The following is a 13,826-nucleotide window of genomic DNA, read 5'->3' as shown; positions in this document are numbered from 1 at the left end:
CTACTGAGTTATGTTGAGTAACTCTGAACAGATAAGTTTACCTTCTCCTTTCATCTTCCAGTACAATAACGTTTCCCCAAACTCGCTCAGCCATTAAATACTGTGCATTCTTTTGGCTTTGGCAGTTAGTCAATGAGGACTGAAGCATGTCCATACAGAAGTTATGGTTGGTAGTGACCTGAGCTGAACCAGCATGTCTGAAAGCAAAGCTTTGCCCTTTTTTCCTATCCTCTTGGGAAGGAATTATCTGAAACCAGTACTGTGGTATTTTACATCAGTGCAGCTCAATTAGTGTCAACATTAAAAACCAGACAAGTGCTTTTTCTCCTAGCACAGTGAATTGTTCTGTTCTTCTGGTAGCTTTATGTGCTGATGGTGCATTTCTTTTCACCATCATCTGCTGACTTGATGAAAAAATTTTTCCTGGTTACCTCTGCACAGCCTTCTACACAGTCTCTACTTATCTTTGCAGAGCAGCAGGGCACTGATTGCCTCTAAGGGAGCAGAAAAGTGTGCAGCATGCTGATCCACTGGATGCAAAAATCAATCTTGCCTTACAGGACAGTGATCAGAACGTTTGAAGGTCAGAGATTGTTTTGTGTAAATAAAGTGCAGAATCTGGGTCAGCAGTTAACATTTCTGTTCTCATTTTCCTAGTGCCATTAGTTATTTTTATCTTAGCTGTGGGTGGCTTAGGTGTTAAGAAATCAAATTTTAAAAGCAGTTGAAATCAAAAGATCTGGCTATGCACAGGTAGTAGGCATGTTTGGCAAGGAACCATTGTTGCACAATTACTTCTCAGAATCAGGCTAGACTACACAGAGTGGGTATCTACACCTCGGCTCACACTTGGCAGCAGAAACCCCTTACCCAGTTCTGCATTCAGGCTTCGTAACACAACAGCAGCCAGTGCAGCGATGTAGTCAAAGAAGGCCTTCACAAAGTTTGTCTGCGTGTTGCTCTCTGGCATGGTTTGGGCATGTTGGTCAAGAGTTCTCAGCAGGAGTCGTGTTTGATTCCAAACCAGGTGCTTCTCCAGCTCCGCAGGTTTGAGAGAGGCCTGCTCCACCAAGGTGACAAGCAGGCTCCCTTTAGAGTCTGGTTTAAGAGAACAGACATACATCCAAGATTCAACTAAGTATTAAACGCTAAAAAGGAAGAGGGAGGGGGAAAAGAAAGGAAATTTTAAAAAAAAAGAGAGGGAGAAAAAGAGAGAAATGCTTTAGCCTAGTTTCCTCTCTGTAATTACAAATCTCAGTCTGGGCATTACAATTTTATTGAAAGCAAGAGAAATTTTCACAGCAAAATAAATCAATGGTTCATCTAAACTGGTAACCACACATCTGATAAGTTAGAAATATATTAGAGCAGGTCTAAAATGTATCTAGTTGTGTCATTAACACATAAGCTTATTCTAAAACACAAGTGTTGATCAGTCCTTGTGCTTCATAACATTTAGCCCTTAAAGCTCTCCTAAATATTTGCTCATTAAACATACAAATATCTCTAAATATTTTACAAACATCTACATGCCATTTAGAAATCTGCTGAATGGAGGAGGTAAAAAGACCAAACAAAACATAAGAAAACACCCCAGTGCTATATAACAAAGAGAGGTCTGAGAAAAGGCAACTGTGGAAGACTTTTTCAGAAAAGGATGAGACATTCTATGATAGCCTTATGAAAATGGGAAGATATTATTATGTTACAATAGTTTTATAAGTTTACCTCAAAACCCCACAACAGTAAGGATACATCTAATTATCTACAAGTTGTCAGGTTAAAATACACTTAAAGAATTCATTGTTAGGACTGAAGAAAAACAGGACAAATAAGGTCAGTTGTACTCATCGATATTTTTTCCTCTCTTCTCTGTTAAGTTCACAATTTCAGCTCTGAAAACAAATGCTCAGAATATAAGAATTACAGATAAATTTTACTCTTTGCATTTATGATTTTAAAAAGTATATATTTATTCATATGTCAAAGAACATTACTACTAGATTTATATTTGTCTGGACACACCAAAAACTGAAATCCATTTGTCAGTCTTCAAGATCACAAAAATAACTCACCCACAGAACGTTCAACGTGTGTCAGTGCTTTTAGGATTTGATCCAGATTTTGTGATAAAACAATTTCATTAGTAATACTTTCTTCAGTCAAGGCAGGGTAGCAAGCTTGCAGAAGGTCTACAATACTGCATCGAAAATGACTCCCTATTTTCTCATCTGAGATCTCTACAAATGAAGAGAAAGAAACAGTGACTATAATAAAGGCAGAAATATTTTGCACAGAAAAAGGACCAGAGAACCAAAGTTTTCCAAATACAACTAGTTTGCCAAATGCAGGTTGTTTCAGTTTATCCAGAGTTGAACCTGGGTCCCCCTCCCTTTTTTTTTTTTTTTAGGTGGGTGGGGTTGTTTGTTTGGTTTTGGTTTTTTGTTTTAAATACTAAGCTAAAGAATTGAAAGTTAAAATTTCCATTGCGACACAAGGCAAGAGCTTGATTTAAACACATTTCAATTGAAAATCTTATCAGCAAAACATCCTACCTGGCTTGGATTGCCCTTGTGATGTGCAGGAATAGTTGAGAATTTTACTTATTTGCTGGAGAACTGCTGGGAAACCCTTTACACCTTCAGAGTGCAGTAAAACAAAGTCAGGTCGGTGGCCTAGAAAAGTCATTGATAAAATAAAAGTTAGGAATGGAAAAAGGAGAAATTACCATGAAAGTAAGGAATGAGGTTTAATTAAGATGCAAGTGTTAGCACAAACAACACAGCAGAGAGAGCCATTTTCTGCTCCCAGGCCCATATTGATAAACACAAAAATCAAAAGCCTACCCCGAGATTCAAGGCTGTTGTACAGTCTTCTTTCTGCTGTTTCCAAGAGCTGTTTGCATGTCTTCCAAAGACGGCACTGAGTACAAGCCAAGTCAAATGTCACCATTGCTGAAGGACTGAGGTCCTCCAGGACTTCTCGCAGAGGACCAGTATGCTCCAGCTGGATGTTGCTGATCCAGAAGTTGTCTTGGAGAGTAGGGGCAAGACTTCCAGAAGTTGCAAGCAACTTATCAGTAACATCCGAGATGGAATAAAATACCATACCTACAAGTGTCAGCAAAACACACAATCACTGATTAAACAGCATATTTATCTTAGATGCTGTCACACGTAATTATTCCCTAATCCTTTAGGAAAATAATTCATGAGGTGACCTGCTTCATGGACCAATTACTGCAGAATAGATAAAACTTAACTGGGCATCAACAGCAACTGTCAGCATTCTTAGTCTCCTTTTAAGTCAAAGAACAAGCACTTACTCTTCTGAACACTCGTTGCACTTGTTATGACAGTATTCAAATTGCCTTCTCCTGTTTTCAACTTCTCCCTCACCTTTTATGAGAAGAACTAAAAAAAACCCAGTCCTTACCAGCCGCTGCTGCATTCCCAATAGCTTGGAGTGTCGAACGGCCACTGACAGATTTCCTGATGCCTCCAGTGCCATCTGATGCTTGATTCTCAATGTTGTGCTCCACTCCTGCCATTTCTCTTACAGCCTCTTGGTAGCGCTCCATGAAAACCAATTCACCATAGCAAGGTGAGGTATTCAGATTAAACATCAAAGCCACCTTTCAAAAATAACAGTAGAAGTAATTACAGAGCACGTCAAAAGAAGTTTAACAGTCAAACAGTTTTGGAGGTTTTGGGAGGAGATTAGTGAATAAAATAAAACAGATACTTTAACTGAAAAACATCCCCACAGACACAGCAGGCTGAAACGGTGGGGTTTTTTATGCAGAGAGTTTTAAGTGCCTGAAAGAATAGGACCTTAGAGACATTTTCAACTATTTTTATAAAGCTTAGTGCTTATTTGCTGCAAGGCTAATTTTCATAAACCACACCTTTCAGAATGACTTATGATTTCAATACACTATGTAACAAGATAAATCAATCAAGTTGGGCCTCCAAAGTAAACTATTTTAAACAAATGCTAGAAGGTATTCCTTGCTGAGTAATAAATTTAAACACAGAGTAGGTAAAAGCACAGCTATGCAAGTTCCTATTATCAAAGCAACAACAGAACACAAACCAAGCTTGAATTCTTTACCCTCAGTGATACTGAAATTCAAAGTAAAAAAGCAAACTGAAATGCTTCTTTTGGCCCCATAAGTAGGGAAAAGATGAAGTGGTGTGCTTGACGTCAAAAAGAACTAATGAGTTGAATGGAAATCTGCTGCTAATGCAATGTTTAGATTATATTAAGTGCTCCCATTTCGCCATCTGAAACTCAGCCAGGTCACAGCTTTTTGCAGAAGTTTCAGTCCCTGATGTACCTCAAGATGGTTTTTCAGAGCATCAGCCCCAAAGCCACATAAAGAAAGGTACGTGCAGCTGTGAGGAAGCAAAGAAATACAGATGTGCAGACTATCGATTTCAAGTCTTTCTGCCTGTTTTTAGCAGCTGAATTTAGCCTCAAAACATAACTCCTTCAAATAAATGTAATCACCACTCTGGATCTGCTTTGGGTAAGGAATACCTTTGCACGTTCCTGATAAGCTTACAAGTGGCCAAGTGTCATGGTTTTGATTCACTGACTAAACTAAGCAGTTCAGAAGCTGCCTCCTCCTGCCAAAGAAGCTCATGCTTCACATGAGCTCTTTGTGTTTTTCATTCACCCAAAACACTAAACTTGGCCAGCTCTCAAACATTTTCATGCTTTGAGAAACCAGGTTCAGAGAAAACATTGTTATATAACAAAGGAAAAGAAAAAAAAACAGGTTTGGAATATCTTTGCTCCTTTCACTTGCTTCTACTTCTGAAGTGACCCTTTCATTTGGAATGCAGATGCTCTAGCCCTATGCTTGCTGATGTAGAAGCAGAAATTTCATCAGCTATCACAGCTACCAAATTAGATTTTTAATTGCACAGAACACATGTAACTCTTTTACCTGATGGGCTTCTATGAAGTTTCCTCTCAAAACACAAGAAACTAAGAGCGATTCAGGTGGGGAAAGCATCATGGGAATGAGGGGGTTTTGCTGATGTGGTCTCACCCTGCTTGCGAAATCACCTGAGCCAGACACATTACTGGTACTTCCCTCTGCAAAAAAACAGAATTAATTAGGATATTAATACAGAAAACACATTTCACCAGAGAACAGCCAGCTATCAGAAACCAGTACATCACATATTTAACACAAAAATATAGGAGAAGAATTGCAAGGAAATTTTAGGGTCAAGAGGTCAACATAAACATCTTGTGAAGAATTCTCATAATATTTCACTGTGCGGTCAGAACTTTCAGTTTGGATCTCATTCAAATGTAATATTGCTTAGTGGCTACCTAAAGCAGACGCAATGTCAAGGCACTGGTTCAACATGGGTAAAGGGAGAAGCCTTAAGTATTGGAACTATTACATCAATTTAGCATGCCTAAGCATGTTTTAAGTTACATGACTATCAGTCTATTTGTTTTTTTAATGGTTTGCACATCACTCTATTGCATACTGTTTCCTGCAAGACAAAACAAAACAAAAACAAAAACAAACAAACAATCAAGAAAAATCTAATTTTCTTATTCCAGAAGAAGAGATATATGGTATTCTAATTAGAGGTCCCATTTTTGGCTGACTTTTTCTGAGAAGTGAAAAGTTCTAATTCTGTCCTGCACAGAGCACTAATTCACATTAACTAGTCAAGCAAATACCTCATCATGTACATTGACAAGACAAAGACATACTATTTTTGTGGCTTAATACCTGAGGTGCTGGTGCTTAGCTCGCTACTTGTACTTTCTAATGATGGACTGGAAGTTCCCTCTTTCCCATCTAAAATGGAAACAAATCAAAACCAGCACATTAAACGCACTTTTTCTAGACAAGGTAATTACACTTACTGCAAATAACAGATCAAGAAATCACAATAGATCATCAAGAGTATCTCACAAATGGCTCCTCACTGATGTCTACGATAAATGCAAAAATTGCCAATTTGAAGAAAATGCTAAGTAAGAGATTATGTTGGAGTGGCCAATCAGTAACTCGCATCAGATACCCTAAAGATTCTTATTTTGGAACATCCCAACCCAAAACCAGACATGCCTTTTACAGGCTAAGTAGAAAAAGGGTGAGGAATCCAACTTTCTCTTAAGGTCGCCAATTTAAGCCACAAATTCCTGTAAATTCACATCCTACATACTATTGTGATAGGAATGAAAATATACCAGTCACTAGATATCATGGAGAAAGGGAAGAACTGGTACTGTAGTTGCAAAGTTCTCCCCTGCTCCAAATCACACTATGTAGGAAAGACCGTATTTTCTTACCTGAATTTAAAATTAATTACATTTTAGTTTTGCAGGTGAGGTTGAGGTTGAAAAACTACCTCAGCCCACCCGGAACTGGACTAAGACACCTCAAACCAGTTAGAAAACTAGAAGGAAATAAATCTAGTTCTCTACTCCTACTTGATTAAATCTAATTGCATCCAGCTATGAGCTCTTCAAAATTATTCACATTTTAGAGATGTCTTCTCCAGGTCACTTTTTCAACCCACCTGTCTTGTACCTTTGAGATCTGCTTCGTTTCTTAAAGCTGGAGCACCTGATTAGAGAGCAGTATCTCCTGGAAGCTGCTAGCTGATGTTCTGTGAAACATTCAAGCAAAAACATTATCACATAGCTGGACAGGCCATAAACAGTTATCTGTCTACCTTAAAGAATCTACCAGCACACCTAGGTAGAGCTATGATGGCAAATCTTCAAAGGAAACACACTTGACCTCAGCTAAGACCTCTTCTGCAGTAAATTTAAACCAGTGCCTTGAAGTATAATAATTTTGATGCAATTCAACTAATACTGTGTTTTTCACATGCAACATTGCTTGGAATGTACTACACCTCTTATACACCCCTGAGAAGCACTAAGGGTCTTTTCCAACCTAAATTACTCTAACGACACAGAAAAATAGGTATAGTCCAAGTACATAAGCAGGTAGAAACACAGAAAAAAAAGAATTAAAATAGTTAAAGTTTGATTTGTCATTAAGGTTTTGCTGAAACAACTGGGTTCTTCAGTAATGTGGGGTAGTATGAACCCTGGCTCAGTCAATGATTCTGGAAGTGAGCAAGTAATGGGGGTGCCAACCCCTGGGACATAAAATCCAAGAGATAAGCAGTGTCAAGAAAAGCCAGACACCTTTGCCTGAAAGATATTCCCCAAATAGTTGTCATTGTTTATCAGAAGTTAGGACTCTAAAGTACAGAATCCCACAGAAAGCTGCTGCCTGTCCAACATAAACACTGACAGATGCCTACTTAAACATAAGTCCCACCACATCTTCCCCTTCATAGCAGGAGACCTGAGAAATAGCTGAACAGAAGTCTGGAAACTTGGAACATTTAAGGTCCATACTGCTCAGTCTTTCTTCGGACATGGACTTTGCATGGGCTGAGATATACTATAAGCCACACTATGATACAAGCAGAATGCTCATAGGAGCAGGGTTAGCAAGTTGTAAGATATGGAGAAGGGTAGCAAATAGGTTCCTGAGTGTGTTTTTCTATTAATAACTACTGCTGAGGAGTGGTCTGCATCCCAGAATAATCCAACTTCCTCTGATACTTGTTCCTAACGTGTTTCCAGACTAGGCTATATCAACACTCCACCCATGAATGAGATGAGTCTATCTGGCTTGCATTGGACACTCCACCATGTCTCTTCATATCACTACACTGTCAACACAACTTGTGATAAAGTGTTGGGAGAAAAACAGATGAACTGAAGCAGGTTGTCCACAAAGGAGAGGGAAAAAAGAAAACCCAAATTTTCTGATTAGAATAGAGATCACTCCTGTTGAAAAATGGTGCAAGAACCAGGTGGTCTCCAACTATGTCACTCTCCTAATATCTGCCAAAATGTGCCGCCTCAGTAAGATGATTAGGGAATTTAGTCTTGAAACCATTGCCTGAACAGCTGTAACAGAACAGTGTCGATATATCGGAAAGTGCCACATATAGAGCCTACCTGCATTTTTGTTACTCATCACCACCTTGTATCGCCAGTGAGCTTCAGAAAGGTATTTGGAAAACTGTAACACACGACTTGCAAAGGCATCTCTGCTTGCAGAAAGATTCAAGCACTCGACAAGCTCCAGCTCTCCATGAAGCACATTACTGGAGTCCCGCGGAAGAGAACTCTGAATTTCTTCCAGATGGTTGAGAAGCAGTGTGAGGAAGGCATCCATGGCCACATCATCCACTAAAAATCCAGTAACACCATTGGTGAAGTGTTTCAGATCCAGGTAGCTCAGCCTAGAGGTTTCACAGCTTTTGCCACCTAACACTGAGTCACAAAGATCTTGGTTATGTGTGTGAACCGTCTGAGCAGACAGCAGATGCCTGTCTAATTTCTTTTCGGTCTCCATCAGGCGATGTGGACTTCCTGCGGTAGAAGACCGCCGACTAGCACTGCCTTCTGTGCTCACAGTAGCAGTCTTTTTGTCAAGATCATCATCCTCTGCATAGTCCTCAGGTAGAAGAGGCTCTGTATGGAGGTCACTGTAGGAAACAAAAAGCAAGGAGAAGATGTTCTCCAAAACCTCCAGGCGCAGAGGAGCAGGAATACTCCTTAAGAACTGTTGACACTTCACAAGGTACTGAAGAAATACTGAAGAGCAATCTGTGTATTTAAGAACAAAAAGAAATAACATTTACAACATTTTCCAGGAGTCACTTCCTCCAATCACTGCCCTTTAAGAAAATCCTAGTAGAGGGAACTGTCCCAGTGGCAAAGAACCAACCATTCCTCCACAAATCAAGTACATATATGTCCAACATTTTACATTTAAAAAGGTAACATGCCTCTTCCCTCTCAGTAATGCCAATTATCACCTTGTGTAATCATGTGCAAAATCAGATTACATCCATTTCAACCATTAAATCAGTTTTAGCTCTGTGAAATAATAACCTCTTACAAAAGCAGCCCTGCAACTAACATCCTATATCTAACATCACCTTTTTGCACTATATTTTTACTACAATAACTTTAAATGTTTTAGAAGAGGCAAGTAGCTTATTCATATCTATTATTACTAAAGGTAACAATACCTCAAAGAAATGCCATTATACTTGTTTGCAAAGCATTCATAGCCCACTAAATAGAAACATCATATGTACACAGGGTACAATATTATCCCAATACTAAGTAATAATTCAGAGACCAACAAATGGAGAACCACAAGCTATTGAACTTCAGAAAGGAAGATAGTCACCTGCTGTTTGGCCAACAGTTGCATCTTCAGTGATATCACCAAGAAGGCTGCGTACACAATCTTTGCACTTGGAATGCTTATGTGAATTCACACAGAGAGCATAGATAGCGTACTTCATGGCGCAAAATGCTCGGAAGAGTGCCAGATTGCGCTGCTGGCTCAAGGTATTCGGGAGTGTTGCTGCTGTGGAGGGAAATAAGGGTGGTAAGGGGATCAGAAGTAGACAAGAAAACAAGTTAGTTTTCTCCTGCAGTTCCCACACAGCAATATTTATCCAGCCTTTCTTCCCCCGTGTCACCTCCATCCCTCACTGTTATGGCACAACATTTGGAAAACAAACCAAACCACAATAGATGGGCACAGAAAAGTCAGGTCTGGATCCCCTTCCAAAACAGAATTTTTCCTTGAATTTGTGTTACAGGACCCAGCTACAGCACAGAATGATTAAAATCTGCTCACGATAAGTCTCATTAGAAGTACGTGGTTAAGCTACACTGCTGCATTTACAACAGCGGGACAGATCCTGTCTTGTTACAGTGTCTTAGAATTTAGTGTTCTGTCACACAGTAGATAAGTAAGGAGATAGTGTAGACTGGCTGTGACCATAGTGAGAATAAAGTACCACCACTTCTATGTATATATAGATCATATTCAATCCGCAATTGATTAAAGAAGTACAGTCCCACTGTTTCTTTCACACATTTATGATAAAGGCAACTTTAAAAAGTACTGCACCTGCTCCTTCCCACTTTTGCATTTTTTTTTTTGTTTTTGTTTTTTTGTTTGTTTGTTTTAAGAAATAAGGTGTCACATGTCAGAGACATGGTCCCTTCATAGTACAACAGAACATCAGAACTGCAAATTACGTAAAATTTGCATCATCACCTCCTTCATCAGGAACACAATATAGGATTACATATTCTGTTATGCTGGCTTTAGATGAAGTATCCAACTACTGTACAAAGGTTAAAATAAATAAACAAACAAAAAAACTCACAACATCCACTATCCTGTACTCTTATACAAGGGCTGGATCGTCCCTCCACCCACTGTCACACAGGAGATGCATTAGCAAAGCTTTTTTTTCAACAAAGCACTGGTTTGACGTACTGATAATGTCCTTGTCCAGACTCGGGGACTGAACAGCATTACCTAGAAAGTGTTTCAGCACTGTCCTCCACAAGCCTTGAGCACGACTTCAAAGAAAAGCACTAGCCTGAACTCTTCTGAAAACTACAGAGCAGCCAAGACAAAAGCCCCAAGAGCACAAACAGTTTGAAACCAAGTATCCCCTATCATTGCAATTCTAAACAGCAACAATGGTGGAAACCATAATGCAGAGAGCAAACAAAACTGAGGAAACTTTCAAGTATGAATCCTTTGCAGAACCCACACGGCCACAGAAATGCTGTAATTCACCAGCAACTCTACACTAATATATGGCACCCAAAAAGTTCTCAATATCTCTGTCTTAAGAGAAGCCAGAGGCCCAACAAATACAGTCCTCTGAAAAGAGAAATAGCTAGCTGTAGATACTACAAAATAGACACTGGTAATCAAATGCAAATTTAATACACTTTTGCCTCCCACGTGGAAAGACTTGGATGCAGCAAGTCTGTGTCAATATCTGTGTCTAAACCAACCCTTTTCCTTGTACCAACATGGAAGAACTACCCTTTAACTATAAGCACTTGTTTTTGCTATGCCTTAAATTCTGTAACTCATGAGGAAATGCCTCCCTATTGTTTCGTTTGTTAGTGTAACTGATCAAAGCTGGTGTTACACACTGATCTGAAGGCTGCCTGAACACAACCGTGAACCAGTGCCACCACCTCAGTTCCACTATTGCAGCTGTGATGTGGTCAGAAAGAAGGGGAAGTACATGGGCGAGGGGAGAAAAAGGCTTGTTAACAATACCAAGTCAGACAAATCAAAACTTCATGACTCCACTCCTCGCTTTCAGTTTGAAAATGGACTATTTTAAATGAGATTCTGTTAAACTGTGTTTATAGAATTACATGAATTTTACAAAAATCACTAGGCTGAAAAGAAAGGGAGGACTTGTCCTCCATTTATTAGTTCCGCAAATTAAGGTGACCTGAAAAAAGAACAGAAACCATGGCTAGAGTTCTTTTGTTACAGTCATGCAGCTCCCAGAAGATATGATGAGACTGCTTCTTCCTGGTTGTGAAAGGTTATGACAGAATGTAATCAGAAAAGAATTAAAACATAAGATCTGATTATAAAAAAAACCAAACAGCAGCAGCAGCAAAACAACTAATTTCAGAAAGCAGGACACTGAAACCAGAGATCGATACAGCATCTCAACCATTACATCTGTTAAGACTATTCAAGACAACTGTCAGAATAATTAAAAAAAAAAAAACCTGTAAAAATAGGACTGGAAATCAAAATCTTAACAATATGATACTGGAAGGAGAGAAAACTGCTTCCAACAACACAACCTGGAAAATCTGTTCAAGATTAATCACTGAGAGCTCTCCACACAACTCAGGCTGAATTTATGCATGTACAAACTCCCAATCATAGAAGGAATAAGGCACAGAAAATTGCAGCTTCTTACATTCCAGTACATGCAGAAAGACTGAGCTTCTGCATCGTTATTAAGAGGTCCTATCAGAAAACAGCATTAAAATAGCAGCAGCTGAACCTGGGCATAGGCTGCAAGCAGGAGAGTGTACAAGGAGAGTCACTTCGAAGTGAACTAACACGTTTAGTAATCTCAGGTATTTTAGGCACCAAACTGTAATGTGGGAAGATGAGAGAAATGAGGCAAAAGGGATGAAACCACAGCCTGTAGGTAGGCCTTACTGATTTTAATATTAAAGTAGATTTGGTAAGACTTAATATTAGAAGGAAAAAAAAAATGTATCCTTCGAAAATGAAGGTGTTATAGTAGGAGATATTGTCAGTTTCACCTGGCTTTGCCCTTTGATTTTGAATTCAAGTGCACTGATGGCTGCAATTCAAAACATACACTTACTTTTCAAGCTAAGGGTATTATACAGTATGTAATTTACAATGAGTAGCATATACTATGAGCACGTGCAAAGTCTTGTTACCATTTTAAAAAAACTCTTTTAGAGATTTTTCCTTGTGAGATCAAAGAGATCTCCCAACTCCTCCTTGGGAGACAATTTACTCCCCCCAAAAGGATTTTAAAATAATTTCCAGAAAACAGCCGATAAGCAGTATCTTCCCTATTTACAGAAGCAGGTCGAAAGAACAGATTCTTCCTGGCAGAAATACTGAGCAGCACATACTTAGTGCATTGGGTTTTTCTGTGTTTTCGTGACTTTACACATTTACCCTGCATGTGTTGGTCTCTAGCAGGAACTTTTTGAAGAAGCTCAATAACATCGTCTTCATTCAGCGCCAGAAGATTAGTGAGATGATGAAGAGAGTACACTGCAGTGTGGCAATCTAGACTGTGCAAGTGTTGCAAAAGAATCGTCCTTGGGATAGTAACACTGCAAGAGAGAACAAAGAAGTGGCACAAACAGATTTAGGCATCTCAGCCATGTTTAAAGACATATCTCCCACTCCAATTCTGACTCAACCAAACTACTACAAATAGCATAACTAACGCCCATGAAGTAATTTTGAGAGCTTGTGATGCACAGTCACTAGGAGATGATTAGCCAAGATTCACAGAAAAAACCACACCATTTCTACTTCCATACATAAATTAACTAATAGACAGATTTGGCAAGACAGTTCTGAAAACGTCTTTCCGACCATTTTACCTGTTTTGCTGCATGCACCATTCAAGGACTTCCACCTGCGCCCACAACCCATCACAGAAATCTTTCAGTAGTGAATCACTGCACAGATCCTAAATGGAAAAACAAATAAAATAATCCCTTTACAACAAATCCTCTAATCAGACAGCAGAACCAAGCCTGTGTCACATACAAGATGTTCGTAAGACTTCTTTATCCAGATAGGAACTCGCAAGTACAGAAAATTGCCAGTTTTATCACAAAGCCAGCAAGGAAGGGCTGTTCAGAAGGACCAACAAAACCAGCCTCCACTTGACACACTGACAGACCATGAAAATGTGGCTACATCCCTTTCCAAGGTTAGCTTTCAAAATACAAATTAATGCTTCTTTAACAGTCTAAGACACTAACCTATAGAACGAATCATGTACTAGAACAGATGATATACTGAGTAGCAGACAGTTAACCTCCTTTTCCATGTGCTTTTCTACAGATGGCTGCCTGCTAAAATCAGATCTAAGACTTTCACTTTGAAGATGTTAGTGAATACATTTTTGGTCTATTATCAACAGATGGTAACTTCCTTAAGGCAATACCAGCCTAAATCTGCAGTACAAGGCTCCCTGTCTCCCCACCTCTGTCACTGAAGTAATCTGCCTGCAGGTAGACATCATGGGAACTGCAAATACACCCTCAGAGTTAAAAACCTCTCTCTTCTTCAAAGATGAAGACTCTCCACAAACAAGGTGGATCTTTCAGTCACAGCTCTTGTCATTTATCATTTTGAGAATGGGTATCAAAAACTTCCA

The 13,826-nt window shown here is 39.2% G+C and overlaps 1 protein-coding gene across 4 annotated transcripts in view; it reads right to left on the bottom strand.

Annotated features, from left to right (window-relative positions):
* Positions 1-13,826, bottom strand: part of ZFYVE26 (zinc finger FYVE-type containing 26) — a 52,295-nt gene that overhangs the window by 28,820 nt on the left and 9,649 nt on the right. For all 4 annotated transcript variants that reach the window (XM_080345791.1, XM_080345792.1, XM_080345790.1 and 1 more), the window contains exons 8-19: positions 13,042-13,130; positions 12,605-12,765; positions 9,275-9,457; positions 8,029-8,682; positions 6,561-6,650; positions 5,765-5,833; positions 4,955-5,106; positions 3,436-3,634; positions 2,847-3,110; positions 2,556-2,675; positions 2,076-2,240; positions 871-1,098 (exon numbers count right to left, since the gene is read on the bottom strand). In XM_080345791.1, coding sequence (XP_080201917.1) covers positions 871-1,098; positions 2,076-2,240; positions 2,556-2,675; positions 2,847-3,110; positions 3,436-3,634; positions 4,955-5,106; positions 5,765-5,833; positions 6,561-6,650; positions 8,029-8,682; positions 9,275-9,457; positions 12,605-12,765; positions 13,042-13,130 — 2,374 coding nt within the window. The remainder of the gene's footprint in view (positions 1-870; positions 1,099-2,075; positions 2,241-2,555; positions 2,676-2,846; positions 3,111-3,435; positions 3,635-4,954; positions 5,107-5,764; positions 5,834-6,560; positions 6,651-8,028; positions 8,683-9,274; positions 9,458-12,604; positions 12,766-13,041; positions 13,131-13,826) is intronic.

The sequence above is a fragment of the Nesoenas mayeri genome (assembly GCF_963082525.1).
Source record: "Nesoenas mayeri genome assembly, chromosome: 5".
NCBI classification, from domain to species: Eukaryota; Metazoa; Chordata; class Aves; order Columbiformes; family Columbidae; genus Nesoenas; species Nesoenas mayeri.
This window is presented reverse-complemented; position numbering and strand designations above follow the sequence as displayed.